At 35.2% G+C, this 24,089-nt stretch overlaps 1 protein-coding gene across 3 annotated transcripts in view; it reads right to left on the bottom strand.

The window, feature by feature from the left end:
* The window catches only part of TMX3 (thioredoxin related transmembrane protein 3), a 28,902-nt gene continuing 5,141 nt past the window's right edge, over window positions 329-24,089 (bottom strand). The window contains exons 3-16 of one of the 3 annotated variants that reach the window (XM_021387130.1): window positions 23,521-23,560; window positions 22,271-22,394; window positions 20,041-20,086; window positions 18,708-18,788; window positions 17,592-17,691; window positions 17,287-17,364; window positions 15,154-15,220; window positions 14,463-14,561; window positions 13,517-13,574; window positions 12,614-12,667; window positions 12,226-12,282; window positions 7,310-7,439; window positions 4,616-4,684; window positions 329-3,248 (exon numbers count right to left, since the gene is read on the bottom strand). In XM_021387130.1, the coding sequence (XP_021242805.1) occupies window positions 2,982-3,248; window positions 4,616-4,684; window positions 7,310-7,439; window positions 12,226-12,282; window positions 12,614-12,667; window positions 13,517-13,574; window positions 14,463-14,561; window positions 15,154-15,220; window positions 17,287-17,364; window positions 17,592-17,691; window positions 18,708-18,788; window positions 20,041-20,086; window positions 22,271-22,394; window positions 23,521-23,560 (1,270 nt within the window). In that variant the 3' untranslated portion in view covers window positions 329-2,981. Of the gene's footprint in view, window positions 3,249-4,615; window positions 4,685-7,309; window positions 7,440-12,225; window positions 12,283-12,613; window positions 12,668-13,516; window positions 13,575-14,462; window positions 14,562-15,153; window positions 15,221-17,286; window positions 17,365-17,591; window positions 17,692-18,707; window positions 18,789-20,040; window positions 20,087-22,270; window positions 22,395-23,446; window positions 23,561-24,089 lie in introns of those variants that run through there. The other 2 variants (XM_021387132.1, XM_021387131.1) reach the window with 2 other exon arrangements.

Here is a 24,089-nt window from a genome sequence, read left to right as displayed (position 1 = left end):
TTATCTCAAGTTCCCTTTGCTACAGTAACTGCTGTAGAGATTTGCAAGTATGCGAATGGAATGTGTTGGTATTAAAATTCCTTCTTTCATAAATGCATTTGTTTTACTTAGTGGGCATCCCAGCAGTATAAAGAAACTATTCACTCCTAAAACTAGAGAATTGTTTCAAAGTACTGAAGAGGTGTCAGCTTTTTAAAAGCTGCCACCTGCAGTTCTGGACTGAGTTACTCAGGCTTAACACATACTTACAACAGAAGTTGCAGGAAATGCTGCCTCCTACAGAACGTGCAGCATCTCAACACAACATAAATTAAGCAAGAGAGACAAGCACTTTTATGTGTTTTTATTATAGAAAAACAAAAGGCTTACACTTGAATCAAAAAGCAGCATTATTTCATGAATTCAGAAGTTATGACCGTGAAGTTGCTTTAAGAAACCTTGAGACATTTGAGGATAAAAATAAAATGACGGATTCTCCTCAGACAACATTCAAAACTATTTGCATGACCTCAGTAAGTTTCCTTAATTGCACATCACTTCTTATACTCACATTTGTGATTCATATGCTCTTCTTTTCCCTGTGCCTTGTTGAACATAGCTGAGAAAAGGATTTGGTGAAAACAGCAGTTCATTTCAAGCTTAATTTTCAATAGCTCAATACATATCAGATTGATATTACAATTCAGAAGTGACTGAGATACGTTTTCATCTTCAGCAGTTGAATGTCACAGTTGTATCAGAACCCAGTGTGATGTGTATCTTACACAGCATTTATCATTTTCAGCTTTGTATCACAGAAGATTTCTCAGCAAGATACTGGGCTACTATTTTGATTACAAACATACAAAATAACCACAAAAAAAATGAAGAGTCACAAATGAAACAGTTCTTTGCAATGCAGCAGAATTCATGGGGTTTTGTGTTTCTTTTTAGTTTTGGTGGTCAGGTTTTTGGTTGGTTTCTTAATTAGACGCTACAGAATGAAGGGTGGCCTTCCACTGATCGCATCCACCTTCTTAGTCAAAAGCTGCATGACTCCAGCCTAAGCCAAAATTAAATATGTAATTGTTTTCTTGAAATCTCATGACAACAGACAAATTAACTGTACTGTATTACTAGTCCTACATTTTGATTGTTAGCACTGACTTATGTTGAATTCCAAAGGAACTTACAGCTTTGTCCTTGAGTGATTTTTGTTTTAAAATGCAACTGAACAGCTCTATATCATATTAAAGATGACTCTAAATACATTTTTAAGCATCTCTCTCTTCATATATATGCTAAAATATACCTCAAAGTATCCTGCAGATTGAAAAAAAACAAAACACAAACATTAAAAAAGCAAGGAAACTCAACTTACTATTTACAACCACCAGCTCTGCAAATATAATGAAAGAAAAAAGGAAAAATACAATTCACAGAAGGAAAAAGGAGAAAACAAAAAGCAAAAAAAAAAAGCATCTCTGACTCCTGCTATTCAAAATTCTATGAACTCGTCTTTTCTTCTTGTCTTGAAGGAAAAAGCAGATGACTCAAAGTCAGATAGAAAATACTTTTCAGAAAAAAATACCTAGCTTTAGACCTTGTTTATTACACTGATAAGTCATCTACTTATTGTACCCTACGCCGTAACATGAAGCCAGCTGTTACCAAGCTACTTAAACCGAAGAACCAAATTTCCTTCCTACAAGGAAAAAGGATGCAATTCATTTTCCTTAGTTATGCTTTATATTATCATTGTTTGCTCCAACACAGAACTTGACTATTTAAGTTTATCAATGTCTTAATTAAGAATGCCTTAACTTAGAGTTACAGCATAGTAATTTCTTACGTGATCTAGCTGCCTTATGCAGAGGACTTGATCTGTATTGTACAGTAATATTACTTTAAAAGAGGAAAAAAACAAACAGCATGAATACCAAGATGAGGAGCAACAGAAGTTCTGTTGATACGGTACTCTTCATAACATGAATGCCAAAGGCTGCTTTATAAGCTTATCCTTGGAGATTTTAACCCTGGACACAAAATAGTCACTTTCACAGGACTGTATTAAAAGTGACCTTTATGACTAAACAGATAATAAAAATGCATTGTACTGATCAATCTGTATGAAAGTTAATATTATGCTCCATTAACTCTCTAGGTAACAGTCTCAAATAGTATCAACACCAACCACCTCAAAGATTTACAACAATCCAAATTAAACACTGTAAACATGTTTACATCAGTCAAAAAGCTTGTCATGTGGGATTTTGGCAAAACAGTTAAAGGGTGCTTGTGTCATCCTTTACCAAGTTGTACTATAGGTTTTATGTAAGCACAAAACAATTTAACAGGTAATCTTGTTTGAAATGTTTTATAATGTAGCTCTCCAATAATTTTTAGCTGCTAACATACTATATATCATGTAGGTATTCTTGACTGCCAATAATTACATTACATTAGTACGTAATAAAACAGTTTTCTGGTTTATAACAATTCACATTTAACTTGTTAACAAAAAAGTATTTTTTCCAAAATAATGTGCAACAATAGAACATGTGAGTTCCTGGGAAAACCGTAACTTGTCTTTAACTATCAAGGTTCTGAAAGACTTTACAGATCTCTTAAATTTTCTTAGTATACAGCCTTAATTCTGAGCGTTCAGCTGGGCTGCATTATTATCAGGTCATCAGGTATACTAAGGTCAAGTAGCATTATCTCACTGTTCTAGAAATGAACAATACAAAACTTCCCAAAAAGTGCCAAATTGTACCTGCAAATTCCTTCATATTCCTTTGATAACCATTAAAGACAATTGAGAGAACATCCCTATTTCAGTTCTTTTTCCTGTCAATATCTGAGAAAATTTGAATACATGCAAGTCAAAACTACCACAATGCAGACACAAAGAGGTCCTCTTTCATGAAGATCATCAATAAATGACTACCTTCAATAAATAAGTCTATTTGGAAATTCTAGAGACTTTTTTGTTCAACAAATTAGTCTTTTTTCTTTTCCAATAGGTCTTTCTGTTTAAGCTCTCCATCTGAAAGTTCTGTATATTTTCCGTTCTTTTCCTCCTCTTGTTCTTCCTCACTGCCATCGTCTGTGAGCTCCCGATCGCTGTTTTCCTTTTTAATTGCCTCATGTTCATCTACACCTCCATCTGTATCAGCTGTGCAGATTCCGTAACACATAATGCTGATGACACCCAGGGGCAACCCAAAGAGAAAGCATCCCAGAAGTGGTGAACTCTTGAACACTGACTGTTGAAACGCAGATTTGAAGTCATCAACACTTTCATTGAACATACAAATTTACCGCGTTACTTATTACTCTGCACATTCATTTACTACCATCTGAACTGAGTCAGTTTTCTTAAGAAGGGCAAAGCAGTCATTTTAGCCATTCCTACTGTAAGCTTATTAAAAACAAGTCTCAGATTAATATTACAATGTTCCAATAGGATGATTAATGTTAACATACTAACTACATATTCTATTCATTGTTTGAAGCTTGAGAAACCATTGTCCTAATAACACAAAAATAACATTTTAAAACAACCAGTTTAAACTCTCATTTGTGTCTCATTCTCAAAGATGAGTTTGAGTCATCACAAGGAATCTGGAGAAGCCATCTGCTATTAGGGAGCTTCCTATTAAAGAGTAGCTTGAAAGACTTTATTTCACAGGAGGAAAGATTTTTGGTTTCAGAAACTGATGTGTGAATACTGCATGCTGACAGAAGTTTGGAAGTCACACAAAGAAACAAGCAAATGTAAATTCAAATTCGCAGCAAAGATTTTTTTGCTTGTGTACAACAAGCTGAGAAAAATTTACGTACACCTGCCCAATAAAAGTCTGTTAAGCATTGTTAACCTCTAAGAAGAATGATAAAATATTTGTTTTAAAACCACATCACATATAGTATTTAATCTCTTTATGCCCTAAATAGCTTTCCTCAGAATGTAAAAGTGTTATCACTTTCAACAAAAGGAAGAAAGGAGGGTTAAAAAAAACATTTTGAATTCTTCCTGTTCTCTCTCTTAAAATACAGACCAGATTTTAATACAGAAAGGGAGTGAATAAATAAGAAACTCTGTATGCTGAATATTTAGCACGCTAGAAAATGTTATTCAAGACTTTCATCAAGAAGTTAGTTAGGCTTAAACATAATGCATACATGTATGTGAGTGAGCATATACATGAACAGATTTATATAAAATTTTTTCTACAACCTCTGAAAATATATGCATCTTGATTGACAAGGTTACCATCTGTATGGGAATTGCTAGGTCATGGCCTGAACCAATGACTGAGCACCAGGTGAGAAGGCGTGGCTAACCCAGGGAGCTCAGGTGCAAGCAGTGCACCTGAGCAGCCAGAAGGGGTGGACCCAGCGTCCTTACCTTCATTTATGGGTTAGCAGCTGAGGGAACAGCTTCTCCATTCAGAGATCATGCTCTTCTCAAGATGTCACCAGTATTTGGAAAGGGTGAGCTACCTTCTTCTAAGCAGTTTTTTAAATTAAATCTTAACAAATACTTTCTTAAGTGTGCTCCTTTCCTAGTAGAAGGCATTATCATTGCCTTCTATTGCTCCACACTATCTTATTTACAAAATATAAAACTTACCACTACAGTAGACTTGGCATCATAGACTATTCTCTTGATTCGTTGCAGAACTCCATCACCACCTTGTGCCTGAAATTTCAAATGGAACCATGTCAAAACTGCTGACACTTTTCAGTTATGATTCCAAAAGTTCATTCTTCAGACCTTGAAATCTTAAGTCCCTTTAGAAGGAAATGAAAAGTAATTATTCTTGCATCTCATGATGCCCAGACACTCCAACTTCTCAAGCATGGACAAACATTTTAGTAGTCTCATGAAAAATTTTCCCACAATTGTTTTAAACAACTCGTTAACGGTGAACTGGCACTCTTTAAACACCTCTTACCATAGAGAAACAGCAAGAAAAACTAACAACTATCCCAATGTAACAATTATAAAATTGAATAGACCTTCTGTACCTTCCTATAGCTGATGGATATCTATTTATGGACAATAACAGAAGTAGTTAGAAAAATCTAAAAAATAACAAACAGATACACAGGTGTAATGAAAAATAGCTTGTGGCTAGCAATGACAGACTACTCGTGTTACCACCTAGATCAGCAGAGCTTCCAAAATACTACATGAATCTGAAGCTAATTTGTGTGTTGATCAAGACCAGTCTTCACTCATCTCAAGATGCCAGAGAAAAAAATAGAATGAGAATCTACATTTTGGAGGAAATCAACTGACCAGAAAGCGACCCTGACCAAATCCCCCAAAGCTGCAAATTACAAAGATGAAGCACTCAAAGAAGGCTAAATAGACCATACAGAATAACAAGGTGAATATTCCAACACCTTCCAAATAAAGGAGGTAGGGATTGTCACATTCCTCAGAAATTTCACTGTGGTTCAGAAAGCTTACGTTCTATTACTAGTTTACTACTGTACTTTAAAGTCTGCCATTCATCAAAAGTTGTACAATTTCTTGGGTCTGAACATATCTGTAGTAATGCCATTTTATGTCTACAGACATTATTTAGCTTAAATGAAATCCCATCCTGTATTACCCTCTCACATACACGCAAAGGATGTGCATTCAGACAGACCTTTAATCATTCTAGCTAAAATACTGTAAATAAAACATACAAAGACACAAGTGATAGTAAAAGAAAAAACACAAGGCATCACAAATACGGAATTACTCAAAGTTAAAAACCAGACAAACTAATTCAATCTGTTATATTTAAACAAAATTAAATAGATGCTAATAAAAACATAATTCAGAATTTTCAAGTGTAATTAAAAAATATTAAAGAATTGAGAACTGAAGAAAAAATGGAACTGAAGAATTTACTTGGAATATCCCTTGCCTTGCAACTGGATACTTGATCAGTAAAGTCATCAACAGCAAGCAAATCCACCCACACTGTGTTGTTGATATATCAATCTGTCAGACTAAATAAACCAAAGTATCCCATATGACTGAAACAATCTGCAGCCTTACTTGTTATTACTATTCAGCATCCTAAAACTGTTGGCATAATGTAATGCGAGATTCAGCTAACTCAGTCAGCCTTCAGTGTGAAGCGAACTGGACATAGGCGTCTTCCAGGAGGCTGCAGGACAATTTGTCAGCACTGCCTTCTTTCACTGAGAAGCCATCTTGCCTTGTGAGCACAAATGAGAGCTCTAATACACAGTCTTTCCTTATTCCCATAACATAGCCTTTTGCTCAACTTGCAGTCCACTGAGGGTAGAAGCAAACCTGAGTTTGTTTTGCTAGCATCAAAAAAATTGTCCAAGCCATCAGCTGCAGGTGGATTGATTAGGTTTGTTAAAAGGCCATTAAGAGCAGTTAGAGAAGAGCAAGCTTGTGTACAAAATAGGCAGAGGAAGCACACCACCACTTTCAATCTGAACCTGTAATTCCTGAATCTACTAGATTTACTTAGTCATTGCCCAAAAGAAAGCACAAATTACATGCACCAGAAAAAATTTAAAGGAAACCAGGAAGAGTATAAAAAGCTCTCAATTTATCAATGACAACAGTAAAAGAAATCTCAAGATAATTTAACATGCTCTATACAATAAAACTACATTTGCTTGCTATTGGAGGTTCTGCAGTCAGAAATCTGAGCAAAGGCACACCTTGAACTCAGAATCACACATTTATTGGAATGAGTTCAGAGGAGGGTGACCAAGATGATCAGAGGGCTGGAGCACCTCTCCTATGAGGAATGGTTGAGAGAACTGGGCTTGTTTAGCTTGGAGAAGAGAAGGATCCGGGAAGACCTCATTGTGGCCTTCCAATACTTGAAGGGAGGGTATAAACAGGAGGGGGAACAATTGTTCACAAGGGCGGATAGCGACAGGACAAGGGGGAATGGTTTTAAACTGAGATGGGAGGTTTAGGTTAGATATTAGGAGGAAGTTTTTCACACAGAGGGTGGTGACGCACTGGAACTGGTTGCCCAGGAGGTTGTGGATGCCCCGTCCCTGGAGGCATTCAAGGCCAGGCTGGATGTGGCTCTGGGCAGCCTGGTCTAGTGGTTGGCAACCCTGCACATAGCAGGGAAGTTGAAACTAGATGATCATTATGGTCCTTTTCAACCCAGGCCATTCTATGATTCTATTGACAGTGTCTGAGACAAGAAGACAGAAAAGAAGATAAAGCATATGACATAACAGTCAGAGCAACCTTTTTTTTCCTACTTCAACATCTTACAAAATAAACACCAACAACATATTTGAAGTCACAATGAAGACTTACTTCAGCTGTACCATCCAATATATCATTAATAAACTGAACCATGTCTTCTGTGTTCTCGATGTGCCTATCTGGTAGAAAATACTGCTGATTGGAGGTATTCAAAACAACAATAGTAGGGATTGTCAAGTCACTGGAAACGTAAAATGAAAAGGTTAGACATAAAAAAAAAAAAATACTGTCTACAACATTGCAATTCAAATGACCTCTACATCATTTAATGACACTCATGTCATTGATCTTCTCAATGTGCACTACAAATACCAGTTCCTTAAATAAAAGAAGGAAGGAGAAAGAGAATCACTGTAATAGTACAAGCATGTTTCTCATTAATACTTTTCCTTCTCATCTTTGTCAGTGAAGCTACTGAAGCTTACTGTATTTTACATACCCATAGTGACTGCAAATAAAGTACCTTCTGACTTCCCAATTACTGAGAGATCTCAGACAGCAGCCTTGCATTTGAAATGTATTAGTGACACAACACACTGTTTTTGTGCACAAATGCAAAACTATAATCCAAGAATTCAATCCTAGCTGATCAGCTCTAATTGATCAACCTTTGCCAATTAAGTCAAAAGAATACAATATACTGACTTTTCTTCAAGTATCTTTTAGGTATAGCAAACAAGCTAGAGTTTTTAAACCATTACTACTTATTAGTTGACATTCAAATGTATAATCACTACTAAGGAATACAAAAACATAAAAGAAAACAGGTTGGCACATCTCTAGAGATACTGCAGTATAATCTACTTCTCCAAGTAGGACTAAATTCAAAATTAGACCAGATTTAAGAAAAAAATTTATACTATGCAAGCATATTTTTCAACAAACAAGATTTAAAACACATTAAATGAGGTGAACAATTCTACCAATTTTCAACATTTCTATCAATAATTTATTTTAAGAAACAAGTAGCTTTCCTTCACAGCAGAAATAACGCAAACTTAATTTTCTACATTTTCACTCTTGTCTAACAGTGACTCACCCATGTACATTTGTAATCCAAGTAATACTGATGATGATTCCAGCCTTCACTGTGGCTATAATAATCCATAATCAATTGTATAAAAAATACTTAGCATTTACTCAAGATTCTAATTTTTCTTCACATCACAGAAATTATTGTAGATTTTCTGACACAGTAATCTTTTAAATTTAAATTTAATTCCAAACTTAGCACTGGATAACTTTAATATTTTTTTCCATGCAAATGTTAAGCTCCTGGAAAACAGAATACTCTAGGACTTGAAGTGCAGACCATATTCCTAGATTTCAAGTATAAAGCATGATGCACCTCAGAAAATGTAAGATCTACTACAGAGATAACAAAATAATTTCATCCTTCTGAGTGTACTCAATAAAATCCATAAAACCAGCTTTGCCAACAGTGAAAGCTTGTAATAAGATTTTCTTAATACATTTTTTCCCCACACATTTTTATTCTCTATTTCTTAGGAATAATTGAGAAATGTAAGTAAGGAGTCAATCAAATCAAATGCTTGATCACAACTTATCAACTGCTGCCAAAATGCATCACTCTGGACGTAACCAAAATAAGTTTTACTACGTGGATATGAAAAAAAAATTGATACTAAGCAGTATAAACCACTTCCCATCCCTAAAAGAAAAAAGGCACCAAATAACAGTGATTCTACCACGTTTACCAGTTTGGTAACTGAATTCTTGGAGTTGTCTGAAAAGCAACCAAAAATTAAACTTGATATATCAAATTTATACGCTATCCAGAAATTCATGAAGTCACATACTTAACTGGGTTATTATAAGAGCTGAGGAATTAAGATGTACAGACACCTACAGCGGACATTACAATGATGCTATATACCTCACCTTCCACAAATATGTATATTTGCTTTCAGTAAAATACATAATATACTGTTTTCTTCTTTTGTACACACTTCTAAGCACTATCATTTTTAACTCAACAGAAGCATTCTCATCCATTGCTGAAGACAGAGATAAATGACCCTAACTATTAGTGGTATTAGATGGTCTAGTACCAGATCTGCAGGTTGGTGGCCCTGCCTGGGGCGGGGGTTAGAACTTGATGATCCTTGGGGTCTCTTCCAACCCAAGCCATTCTATGATTTTACATTTAAGTCTGTAAGTGCATTTCTACTAGGGACTACTGATAGAATAGTTTTGTCCTTTGTGGAGAAAGGGCATTTGTTGTTATGCACATCTGGAAGAATAAACAGTATTCTGCAATAGATTTCTCCTGTTTCAAGAGGCTTTTCCAACCTCTTTCCACTTGCTGCCACCTAGTGGAAAATTGAAGGCCTGGCAATATCGTTTTACTCAAAATATTCAGGTAGTCAGGTAAACAGCAACTACTTCTATTATTTGATGTATTTTGCTGATTTCCAGCTACACTGGAAATACATGTTCCATTTAGAAAATAAACTATGAAACTGCAAATAGTTCAACAGCAACTTTCCATACACAACAAATTATAAATTCAGGCTTTTTGTAGATTAAGTTAAATAATCCAACTAAACAGATCTAACAATTATTACCAGATCACTACTGGTGTAAATAACACTTCTTCATCTTCATTTTCTTCCTCCCCGGGAACACATCTCCCTCCCCACCTTCTTTGCACATCAGTTCCAGTGCTCAGCAGACTATGCAGTAGAACATTTAGGTTTTGTTGGATCAGTAAAATACCACCCCTATTCTCCTAACTAGGAAAATGAAACTTATTTATGCCACATAGCTGAAAAAGCTCAGCAGACAGAGCAGAGCCCACACAGGAAAGGAAATAATGAAGAGCAGAGGGTCTCATTTTTTGGCAACTAGAAAGCACTGAATCAGTAATCACACTATTCTACTCCGACTGATAGACAGATGTTTTCAAATTACTTACATTCAGGTACTAAACTGAATCTAGAGGCATTCCACAGAAATACTAACCTAGTACTTCCAGACTCCTCATGAATCTCCTAGAACATTTAGTGGCACAGTTTTAGAAAAGAGCATTTGCACACCTGTATCAGTTTGCTACTCTTGACCTTGTAGTCCTCTTGTGGCCTTAGATCTAGCATCCACAACAGCTGCAAAACCAGACAGATACAAGACAAACACTGTGGAAGATGGATTCTATAGATGCTCATGGTCTGTGCTTCAATCAACAAGAATGGGACTCAGAATACTCTTCCACTACAAAGCTGCCACATTTATTCCTGTTACCCCCTTCCTTTATTTAGAAGGCCAGACTAGAACAAGTCAACAGTAAACACCAAGCAACCTAACTCTCTAATGACAGATCTTTGGACAGTAAGGGCAAATGTTAAGCACCCTGTTAGGTTATTTATATATTTCAAAAGGTAATAAGTACATACCACGAGCAGACAAACAGCATCTTTTATGCATTTTATGCTGCTTCTCTACAGATGCATGTATCTCTTCATTTCAGCTCCACAAATCCATGGTGAAAAGAGGAATTTATGGTATCTGTTAAGTGATACTTCAATGCCAGCTTCTAAAATGCTAATAGATACTTATCTCTGTTTTTAGGAAGACCTCTTACACAATCTCAGGCAAATACTGTACTTTTCAACTGCTTTTCAGAAAGTACAGGTACATAAAGCAAGATCCACCTTAACAAGCTTCAGTTTTGAAAATGCCCTAGTAAGAATAAAATATGCCTCTCCAGAAACAAAAAAACATGGCTAACATGTAAGCATATATCAATTTGTAACAGGAAACGTAAAACTTCTAATTTTGATAGTGCCCTGTAAATTTAACCAATGATGGGGAAAAAAAACAAGATACGGTTCTAGTAGAGTAGTTCATTTAATAAAGTAAACCTAAAAGATAAACTCTGTCACTCAGCACTACCAGTAAGACAAACCTCTAAAATTAAATTATGTAGCTTTAATTTAACAAATGATACTATAGTTCTGAGGACAGTATTTTTTTTTTTTTTTTTAAATTCACAAAAGGCAGGAATTCTTCAGAAGATTGTTTTAAGTTAAATACAACAGCAACAACTACAAGAGAAGAAAGAATACTGGAATACTGACATGGTAAAGGGAAGAGACGATATCCAGTGGGACCTGGACAGGCTTGAGAGGTGGGCCCATATCAACCTCATGAAGTTCAACAAGGCCAAATGCAAGGTCCTGCATCTGAGTTGGGGCAGTCTCAAGCACAGATACAGGCTGGGCAGAGAATGGCTTGAGAGCAGCCCTGAGGAGAAGGATTTGGGAGTGTCGATTGATGAAAGATTGAATGTAAGCCAGTAATGCGCGCTTGCAGCCCAGAAGGCCAACCGTATCCTGAGTTGCATCAAGAGAAGCGTGACCAGCAGTTGAGGGAGGTGATTCTGCCCCTCTACCCTGCTCTCATGAGACCCCACCTGGAATACTGTGTGCAGTTATAGAGCACCCAACACAAGGACATGAAGATGTTGGAGTAGGACAAGAGGAGGGCCACAAAGATGATTAGAGGGTGGGAGCACCTCCCTTACAAGAATAGGCTGAGAGAGCTGGGGCTCCTCAGCCCAGAGAAGAGAAGGCTCCGAGGAGACCTTATAGCAGCCTTTTAGTACCCGAAGAGGGCCTACAGGAAAGCTGGGGAGGGACTTTTTTGTAAGGGCATGCAGCAACAGGACAAGGGGAAATGGTTTTTAACTGAAGGAGAGTATATTTAGACGAGATATCAGGAAGAATTTCTTTACTGTGAGGGTGCTGAGACACTGGAACAGGTTGCCCAGCGAGGCTGTGGGTGCCCCCACCCTGGAAGCATTCAAGGCGAGGCTGGATGGGGCTTTGAGCAACCTGGTCTAGAGGGAGCTGTCCCTACCTATAGCAGGGGGTTTAGAAGTAGATGATCTTAAAGATCCCTCCCAACCCAAACCATTCTATGATTCTATGAAATACAAATGTACTTACTCCATTAGTAAGCTATTGATGTAATCATTTCCATCCATATGGCCAAACTGGAAATCCCTGTAAGAAATGCCAGGAAAAACATTATAAAAACAAACAAACAAACAAAGAGCAATGAGTCTTAGCATTAAAACAAGTTTGTCCTAAACATTATTTTGCAACTGAAGTACGCAGCCAGCACTATAATGCAAAAAAAAAAAAAAATTGCAATGATGCAGGACAATCAGCTATGCAAAACACACTCAATTAATGAAACAGCCAACTAATGTCAGTGTATGGTTAAAAAAAACAGAGTATATCATTTCTCAGGTAGAAAAAAGAAAAATAACTGCTGCCTTAGAAAGATTAACACAGAAGTTCATTTAAGCATACTGTAGAAATGTGTGCACACCTGTGAAAGTGATCCCGATAATCTCTAGCAACTTCCTGAATAATAGATTTCAGTCTGGAAGGGGAAAAAAATAACAACAAACCAACAATCTGTCAATCCAAGACATACTCTGCCAAAATTCAAACATTTAGATTTCCCCAACAGGTAGTAAACAGCATCTCATAAGCAATAAGAATTGCCTACTTGATCAACAAAAAACCATTTTGTTCATCTTGCTTGATTTTTAAAGGTTGAAAGGCTACCTAGCATACAGTGTCAACATGAGAAAAACAGTGTCAGGCTGCTTTGCTCCATCTATTATCTTCTGAATATATGACACCGTGACCTTGAAGAAAATCCAAAGATGATCTGTCAAAACAGTATACACACTACTTGGACAATATTTTCTTAGCTTACATATACAATCAGATAGTAACAGAGGCAAGTCTTATTCCTCATAGTCTCTAACAAATTCTGACTCACCTTAAGAAAGGGTATTTTCAATAACGTTCTGCGCACAATAGCTAAGCATCACTAAATCCATTTTAATGCAGCTGAACTGAAGAACAGCCTCTCATTTAAAATTAATAAGTTCAGATCATTTTGAGATAAATTTAAGTACTCTCTTCCATATTAAAAAGGTGAGGATATTTGAGTTAACATGACTTCAAAAAGGTGACACAATAGCTTAAAAAATGCTGCAATCACTGTTCATGTGAGCTCATTGAAAGTCTCCCTTTAAAACTACACGGACTTCAACAGAGGCATAAATAAAATCATAATGAAGTCATAATCTAGAGAACATTAAGTTAAAACCTTTCATTTAGTCTAGCATTTCTGAATTTTTAAGAAATTTCCAGGTGTCAAAATGCTGTGAGTCAATGAAGTAGTTTTCCACCACACCACCAGTACTCAACTCTGTACCTGGTATGTTCCACTGAAGAGTTTTTGTCATCAATGACTGCAATAGCCACGAGTTTTCCTAAAATAAAGAATACAATACTTGAAGTCATTTTCATTCAATTATATTTTCAGATGGAACATATGCCAATGTTTAAACAATTTGTAATAGCACTTCAGTAAATGACTTTTAAAAATATAACAGTATTACTTTCACAAACACATGAGAACCCACGGGTTTTGTATCTTTAGAACCTCAAAGAAATCAACGCAACATCGAGTATAAACTTGTTAAGTGGGAGGTAGATTAAGGTATCCTGACCTGAAAAAAAATCAACGCAGACAGCATATCCACAGCTTCCTAAGCATATGCATACTTTAAGAGCAGTACAGATTATTTACCTATTACAGATGTCACTTGGATGCAAAGTTTTCATTTGACTTGCAAGAAATTTTACCAAACACTGAAGTATTCTGGGACAGGTCCATTTCGATAGACCTTCTCCCTACCTCACCATATTTACTCTAGAGGTAGTCGAATCAGCTACGTTCTGAGTAACTCAGGTAAGTACGTTATATAAGTAAGTCCATCCACATCTGACATTTCAAAATCTGTTTATAACACTGTTGATTTTTCAAGACTTAATTTATGATTTATGAAAAACCTAAATCACTCTTAATTGAAAGCCTTGCTTAGTTTTTGTGACTACTACAAAATTAGACTACAAAATTAGACATACTTATTGTTGTTGTTATTAAGGGACTAGTGCAGGCTTGGATGAAGCCTCTACTAAGTATAAAAGGTCACCTGTTTTTGAAGTTGGTTGGACATCATCAGTTCTTAACTTTCAGATTAAGTAGGGTTTTTTTGTTTTGTTTCATAAAAGTATCCTTTCCTAGTGCTCTTTGCTTTTTCTTAATGTTTATGTTCAGTTTCAGAGATGACAGTGTTCAAACAGCAGCATCTCACCTGTATCTCCAAGTTCATACAATGTAAAGCCATCTACAGTAAGATAACCTTGAAATCTTTCTCGATTTATCCACGATGACAAATCACCATCTTCATACTCTAAAATACAAAACATGCTGAAAGTTAAACACACATTGTGGGAATGAGAAAACACCACTTTTTTTCTTTCCATTTTTGGGGGGTAACATGAGGAAACAGATTTGTTAATATGTTGAGCAGTACCTCACTCTCATTCCTGAAATATTAGTATATATTTTGAACAGTAAAAGTCATCTATTTTTTTTAGATTGTAGTTCATTGTATGTGGATTTCCCCAAAGCTTATGTTAATGTGTGACTCCCCTTCAGCAAGTTTTCTTCTACTTTCTGATTTGGACAGTGAGTGAAGGAGAACATTTAAGTGCTTTGGTGCAGGCAAAGCAATAGTACTAGAAGCTGCATCTCACTGAGTAACAAAGTAAACTTCTTCACTTCAACATCGGTACTGATAAAGACAATTCCTCCTTCAATGTATTTTATTTTGTAAGTAATCAAATCTTTCCCTACGCTGTCATGAAAAAACTGTTACTAATCACAAAATTATTGGTGCATTTCTCACTGCTCCATCTTGACTTGAAATAAGCAACCCCACCTGTTCTAGTTTCTCCACGTTTGCTTTCAGAATCTTCTCTTTAAGTACACTTTTTACTTACCATCATACACAAAGTAAGTTCCATCTTTGAATACAACAACAGCAGGTAGTTCAGGCAAGGTCACATACTGAAAGAGAAGTGTTCTTCAGTTAATCCATGGAAAATTGCAAGTTTTGTTTATGTGGATTTTTTTCCACATTTTGGAATAAATGTGGAAATATACTCCATGGGGGAAAATACTGAAGTACATTTAAACACATTCTGCTTACATTTATAAAAATAAACATTCCATCTTCTGCAATACATGAAGTAACAAAACATAAACCTATTCTCAACAGGTAGGTCTCATAAAGTATAAAACAAACAGGATTTTTACAAGTATCTGCAGAAGAATCAGAAAGTTTTACTAACATTTCACATGAACTTTAAATAGGTCATAATTTGAGGGGTTTCACCAAGCTTGCAATATTCACTGTTTTCAATTCGTGCTGTTGTCAGTATACCTGCCACACAAAAACTTCTACTGAATGGACAGTCAATAATATAGGAGACTTAAAAAGTATTATACTGATAACATGTCCCACTAAATCCAAGCCATTGCCTGTGGTTCAGGCTGATGGAAATACAAAGACACATAAAGCAGACAGACCTGCAAACAGCCCTTATAGAAGCATACAGAACAATGAATGCATACGTCACCATCCTAAACATGGCACAAGGATTCGTTTCGTCAGCAATGTACTCCAAAATACACAAGGTACAAAAACCTTGTAAAGGTAAAGTTAAGAGTCACAGTCAACTCAATAAAATGCAACAAAAAAACACTGCATCTAGTCCTTATTGTTAGCTATCATTCTAAGTTAAAATTTTAGAATTTAGAATTGTAGAATAAAACCTGTGATTAATAAAAGACTGTCACAATTTTAGTTATGATGAAGATGTTGAATCACTTCTCTAATTTACTTATGGTTTGGGGAAATATAAGAACAGTATCATAAGTACTTTTCCAAATAACATACCTTCTGTAATCATTCTATATTATCTCAGAAAGAAATTCAAACTCAGTAGGTTTGTTATGTAAGAGCTCATACACATGAGCAAGAAGATTAATTCTAGATAATTCTTTATTCTCTTATTCACCTCAAGCATAGTTTAGCATCTTTAAAGATCAAATCAGCTTATGCTTGCCTTACGGTTTGCAAAATATGCCTAAAGCTTGAAACAAGATTAGTTAAGGTGACAAAACAAAGCCCAATAGTGAATATCACGTCCCATCATGAAAAGCCTCATTACAAGTAGCAACTGGTCACTTCATAACATTTTCACTACTCTGGAAGGAAACTGTGTACTGTCACTACTTCAGTTATAATGACGTAACATTTGTGGCAAACTACATTTGGTAGAAAGAACAGTTCACTGCTTACATCACAGAAGGAGTTCCTGTCCTTTACATTCTAGGTCAACTGGGGATAAAGTGTAAACCACAATATTCAAATGGAAGTAATTTTTGATGAAAGGCTCCTGAAAATCTAACAATATGCTATTCATAATGAAGTCAATTCTACTTATCTACATATTCCAAAATTATGATATCTAAAAAAAATGAATAGTTCTCACACGGCTAATCCTAAACTAATTTCAAGGCCATGTGTTGTCAGACTCTCAGCAGTTTCAGCTCCTATTTGGAGATAACGAGACCACATCCAAGAGAGAGTACAGCAGGATTCTGCAGGCAGCACACTGGACTGGTTGATACCTGGGCAGACGATCAGACTTTTGATCAGCTGTATCACACAAGCTGGAAAGAACTTATCTTTTCACTGAACTCCCTGATTCTAGCAGTATCCCATGCTACAAGCACTTCAACTAGTTCTAAAAGCGGTTGTTCCTGAAAAATTTTTCACCAGCAAGATCTCTGTAATGGATAAAAACGGAAGCATGAATATTCTTGAGCTGGCTATGCAGAACTCAGTGTGGGTTGTACATGTCTGTACAACTCTTTAATTTATTAACATGATTTAGTAAGTTTATTAATATTACTGAGCAAGTCATTTGGTTAATACAAAGCATGTAGACTCAAAAACTTTACAGTGAAATTACACGAAATCAAAGATAGATGTACTGTAGGAAGTCATCTCAGCAAAAGAAGAACTGTAACATCTTTAAGGAAATAGTAGGAACTGAACAGCTTACCTCAGGTAGAACATCTTCTGAGGCAGAAAAAAAGTACGTATAAACAATTAGTTCGGAAGCAACTTCAATGTATTTTTCCTGCAAAAATACAAACAATTTTTTTTTTTAACAGTTCAGCCTTTAGGATGCTTTAAATTAAAGTTTTGCAACATACCTTATCTTCAAAAGATTCATTAGGAAATATTGTTAGGACACAAGATTGTAAAATCACTTCCAGTCTTTGAACTTTCTATAAGTTATTTTACAGTATGTCTGTGGAGAGCCAAAAGAAATAACTTTTTAATAAATTTAATCTAGTTTCAAACCTTTAAAGGAGATTCCCCACCAACATATACAAAAAGTACACGATGCCTCTTTCGCACATGCTCAAACATATGCTGGCTAGGAAGTGGCCTGATAAGAGGTCTGAAAAAAAAGAAAGAAGAAAAATCTTAGTTCCTGCAGTCTGCCAAATCACAAGTAGAAATCCCCAAGAAAATGCCATACAGGGAGCTTTGTTTCCTAAATTCCCCAATCCGAATTCATTCAGTTTTTCAATTTCAACTAGAAAAAAATCCAGTCCCTCAAAATAAACTATGTTCCGTGAATAGTACACTTACATTTTAGATTAGCATCTTAGAACAAAATGTTGTTATGATGTTAATATTCAAGCCACTTACCAGCTGTACAATCATTGGAAAGAAAAATTTCAGAATGGAAGTATAGCAGATAGATGATGTGGTCTTAGCTTACTAAAATTTTTAAAGAATATTTCTATTAGAGATCACCGATACTCCTAAACTATAGAATTTTCAACAATTTCATATAATTAGTATTATATGTCTATATGAATATCAATTATGTCTAAGAATGAAAGGAAGAAACGTCATTTTTTTTCTGCTGAAAGATTTTGAGGCCATGGGCCCCCAGAAGGAAAGAAGAAATTATCAACATCAGAAATTGTTGTGAACAATTCTGTAAAAGTAATTTCCTTATGTTGCTAACTGCCACAGATTTGCTGATGCAAAAGCATATATTTTACAGATTTTTAAGGAAACTTGGAGTATTAAACAGATTTTGTCTTTGTAATGATGTTCATATATTAATCCACATTTAGGTCAGTATTTTTGTCTGTGGCTTCCAATAATTTTGTTAGTTTCCACTTGCAAAAGATCTTAAAGATAAAAAGACAAAATTCTTTATCTTCTGCAAAGAATTTTACCTTGCAAAAGAAAAAGAATTACAAGTATGACTAGTCGGTTTCTACTTGCCTTCTCTGTGCCACTCAACACCAAGCTCACAGGCAACCGTGTGCACCTTGCATAGGATTTTTAAAGTCAAGGTATTTTTATTATCATTTTTTAATCAATTGCATTTTTGCCCAGCTCAAAATGCTATGGAAGTTTTAAGTCAGAAGTAGTCTCAAAGAAACATATACTTACCCTGCTACTCTATTAGCAAATTCAATTATATCATCTTTGGTCCTAGGTCCTCTATAGTTGTATGCCAAGTCACCTTTTAAGCTGGATAAATGGGAAAGGAAAAGTTAAAAAAAAAAAAAAGGGGGAAAAAATTAGCTTATATTAAGAAGTCACAGATTCTGAAGAACAGAATTAAAATCAAATTTTATCCATACATGTAGAATTACTCAAACTTTTATTAGTCACTCGTTAGAAAATGATAAGCAAAATTAATTTTCAAATTATTAAAAACAAGCAATTAGCAAAATAGAAAAATCAGTAACGCAATACACTGTAATTATGGAGTAAAAGCCTATTTATACTATATCTAATAATAACTTCTAAAAATGATTGCCATACTGTTATGATTTTTTTCTATCATGCAGCAATCATTTTTTTTTCAGTAATTGAGAAGCACCAAATGATTTGCAAAACTTTCTAAATGTATGCATTAAAGATTCCACAAAGCGCTTGTCAATTTATTGTACGTTGCTGACATGAGTGTATTTAATTAAGATTTACTACATCCTAACAGGCTTTCTTTGAATTCAAGTAAGTTTAGGAAACCCATGTGAAGAAAACAGTCATAAAACTCAGCTTTCTACGCTTCTATATGCCAATAAATTTTTTATCCCTAACAATTAATATGCTCAATATTTCTGAGTCATTTTTGAGAAATCTAATTTAAAAACTTAATATATATAATGAATATTATGCTTAAACAATTAGCTGCAAACAAGCCCTATATATACAGTGAAAAGTGATCAAAATTACTATTTAATAAGACCTTGTACTGGACTATACACTATATATACTAAGAGAGAGTACATATACCATTATGGCTTGGCTTTTTTCTTTTCTTTCCTTAAACATTATCCCCCATTAATTTTTCAGGTAGTGATGCAAGAGAAAAAGCTACAAATGCATCCACTGTCATTTACATAAGGTTTTCTGGAACACTGAAGAGAAGAGAGGGGTAACTGAAAATAAGAAAGTGAAATTAATAGCTTAGAGAAGTTAATGGAAAGTCTTCGGTATGCAGTTACTGCCTGGATCACTCTCAGGACTTCAAATAAGTTGCTGCATGAAATTTCTTTTAGTATTTCATATAAGTATGTACCCACTTTTAAAGGTGCATATAAAACAGCAGCTAAATGAATTCCGACTACTACGCTATTTTTTTAAAAACAATTTGTATGGTGTTTTCTGTTTGCTTTGTTGTTTTTAAAATATAAAACTGTATCTTTCACACTTATTTGATAAGTGTTGGGAAAGGTAGCTGTTCAAAATAATTCAATGAGAAACATCAACTTACAGCTTAATTGTTGGATAGCCTCGCACTCCAAATTCAGATGCAATACCTGAAGTGTAAATACATGCATTAATGCCAAACTGAACCAAGTCGTGCTCACTCTCCCACCTTAAGGTTTAAGCAGTTTCCTGTTCAAGCCACATAAATATACACAGAGGCTCCCAATTTAAATGCCAGAAATAAAACGGCATGAGAATCCTCTAAATATAAGTGTTTGGTCAATTTTCACTACAACGTAATAAGCATTTAATATGCATCATACATACAACTGGCTGGAAATTCTTGAGGCAAGAATTAAGCATCGTGGATGTAGAGTCTGTAAATAACCATCCTCACCCTGCCTCATACTTGCTCAAAAGGTTGTATCTTACTCCTAACATTTGGAACATCTTTTGTAATTGTGAATACAGCAAATGTCACCTTTAACAATACCTTCCAGACAATTCAGTGTTTTCCAGAAGTTAAAATAAGTACTCCTTAAAGAAAAGAAGAAAAACCTAGAATAAGTCTAAACTTCTGATAATGCCTCTGCAGTTCCCTGGCAGGATGGGGAAGGAGAAAAGTGCTAAAAACGCACCGAAACATTTTAAAACATGAACACTCTGAAGCTACCAACCACATGCCAGGGGAGCAGATGTGGGAGGACTGTGTGTAGGACTCTGAATAACAGTTTAGAATGCATGACCCTAAAATAGTTTGTTGAGGTTAACGCTAACTGTACAGAACTGCCAATTAAACCAGCAGCTCACATAGTAGTGTCTCACTCAAAGGAGACTGATCTAAGAAACACGTGGTCTGTGCTCACTTCATTCTGATCCTTTCCTCTTATATTTATCAAAAACTAGAATCCATTAAGATGCGTGTTAATATGTTCAATCACAAGGGCTGTAACTAGATAGTTTATCTCTCCTCACAGAACTCTTTAGTACATTCAAGAAAACTACAGAATACGCAGGTTGTTTTTCTGTTTTGTTTTTAAAAACATCCCATCCATGGAGATTACTGAAATCCTCTCAAGTGATTTATCTACAGCACCAGTGTCACTTGTTGATAAAAACAGCACTGCAGAAGCAAATAACAGCAATTATGCTAGCACTAAGTGCAATTTATTTCTGCTTTGATCACGTTCAGTGGACTTTAAGGAAAACTTGAACAAAAATTCAACTGATACACCAGGTGACGGTTCTGTTAGTATAACCACAGAATTTATTAGATGCTCTATATAGTTTCCATCACAACACTGATGGCAAGCTATCCAAAATTCAGACTTTTCACGTTGCTTCACGTTCCTATTAGAAACACCAACTAGTTACACACAACCTCCATATTCTTTTCTGTCAGATATGTGCACTGCTGCTATAATAAGAATGAAGAAACTCAACTGTCACTGAAGAAATATTCTGCCTAAAATTTTATGCAAATATAACAATCCTGAATAGTTGGTTTTAATGAATATTTACTAAAATGTCATACGTAATAACAGAGTTATTGCACACAGGCATCACATGGACCTACTGTTCCCTATGTCCTCCCTCACAGATTTAAGTGAAATGACAACAGACAAGCACATTAAAAATAAGAAAATACTATAAAGCAGGCAAAAAGTCTCTCATGTCTACCAAAACCACTTCTAAGAACACCTCAAGTTTTGTTTGTTTCTATTCCTGAAAACACTCTAGGGTCAGTACATATGAAAAGTATCATCAGAAATGAAAGCATTAAAATAGTCCAAAATGGTTCTTCAAGAATACATTTATAGAGAAACATGGGGAGAAATTGGCTCAACATTAATGTAATGACTTCAGCGATATCAGTTGATTTTTGGTTTAACATTTCAAGGAGAAATCATCTAAAAAGAATAACAGCAAGAACACAAACACTTGCCCAACAGTAATACAAGGAACCTAAAACATGGTTAAATTGGATGTGGTCAAGAGAAACAATACTCAGAATAACCTTATACAAGCGCTTCTAAGAAGCATATCAAAAGAGATATCTTCCTAAAGCTTTCACCTTCCATTTGATAACAACTCCCCACACAAACAGCAGTAAGTAGAACTAAAAAAGTATGCACTACAGCATGTTGTCACTTTCAAGAAAAATCAGGAGATTGTTTCCCAGTAACTGTTTTACATGAATTTGTTACAGAACAATAGAATGATTAATGAAAAAAGTAAGAATAGCTTATGTTTTGAAGCCATTAGGAAATTATTTCCAATCAAACCATACTTACTAGAGAAGGAAGTTGCATCCATCTTCCCAACTTTTACTGGAGAACCCATGTTTTTCATTTCTATACCCACTTCATTCCACACAGGCTCTAATTTCTTGCAGTGGCCACACCATGGTGCGTAAAACTGAGAAGCAAATACATTAAATTAAATAAGAAGTCAGATACATTAGAAAGGCTTATTTTCCAACTGTGTTCTTCTTCGAGCTGTATGAAAACAAACCTGAAAGTTACTTACAAAGACAAGGTAATAAACTGAGCTTTTAATTTAATATGAAAGCAGGAGTTATAAAAGAATGTACCCAGTTGTAGCACTATTATGCCTTCTTCCCCTCCCCCCCCAAAAAATAGACTGAGAAGCAATGTATTAACATAAAAACTCTTTTGAAGTACTTTCCTCTTTTTTTTGGAAAGTTAAAACATACAATCAATCCATCCAGGAGTATAAATTTAATTCGCCAAAAAGAAGAACTCTATTCTTTGAAAAGGAGATTGTATATATGTATATACACACACACATATATATTTACATACACACACACATATACATCCAAAGCTTTTCTCCAGATCTGTTTTTCAAGCAACTACTTTTATACAAACACAGTATAAAATCAATTCCATTTTTCTCAAGGTCAAACAGAGATGTGAAACTTCATTTTATCTTCCTGTCTATCTTGCTACAACACCTCAGTAAAATTAATAGAGAAGATTCCAATGTTTTGGAAGCACGATCAGGCAACAAGTTGACAAAGTTGGATTTTATCTCCCTGCACATTACCAATCAATCTTGAAACTGCATTTATGGTTTTCCCCACTGAAAAGTATCACATTGCTTTCCAAACATATTGGAAAGAATGTACCCTTTCATATACTTGATGCTGTAATGCTAAATGTCTAGCAAAAAATTAGTTGATATAATTAGAATTGTAAAAAATTCAGCAAGCAGGTTATTACCTCTTTAAGTGTTAGATAATCTGCTTTCCTTTTTTAAGGGCTGTAAAATATAGGTTGAACATTGTCTGTACTCAGTACTCAGTCTAAATTGTGGTTCATCCTGAACAACGAAGGACAATTGCTTATCCATCCTGTCAAAAGAGCTAGTTGTGCAACTTTTCTGCACCACATACAAATGTTTTTCCAAATGATGAAGCAGTCCCACTACAGAGTTTAACAACGTACATTTTGTGTTTTGAGTTCCACTAGCTTGATGTGAAATAATGTACAACTTTTCCAGTTTTTCCTTGTATACTCACATCTACAAGCCAAATATCATCTTTACGGTTTTCTTTAAACCTAGGAGGGAAAAAAATAAAATTAATATATCTGTAAAAGTCTATAATTAGATAAAAAAAAGCTACAGATACTAGATTGCTGTGTTTCTTTTTTTGGAAGAGAGAAGCGGAGGTGGAGGAGGAGTTATTTTTCATTAAATAGTCCCAACTCATAATTGTTATTTGCCAAGGTCAAAATAACAACAAACAGCAAAACCACATAGAACCCAGAAAGCATACCAAAATTCCAAAAAAATTTTGGATTACAATGTGTTCCAAGGGATAAAAGTATTCTCCAGGTATTATAGTTATTTTAAACACTGCATGTTGGTAACTGTTCAGAATACATAGTATTCACTTTCCTGCAGCAGTGGTTTACACTTTTAATCTTAGCTTTACTGAAAGTACAACCACTAAATTATCTTTAGGTTAACATGCAAGGCAATTTTTGTTCAGCTTACTTCAAAGTTCTACCTCTCTATTTCATCTGCTCTACTATAGGGGTATCAGTTCAGCTTTTCACACAAGTTACACAGAAGAACTTATTGGAA

The sequence above is a fragment of the Numida meleagris genome, chromosome 2 (genome assembly GCF_002078875.1).
Source record: "Numida meleagris isolate 19003 breed g44 Domestic line chromosome 2, NumMel1.0, whole genome shotgun sequence".
Classification (NCBI taxonomy): Eukaryota; Metazoa; Chordata; class Aves; order Galliformes; family Numididae; genus Numida; species Numida meleagris.
The sequence above is the reverse complement of the archived record's forward strand: the minus strand, read 5'-3'. Positions and strand labels throughout refer to the sequence as shown.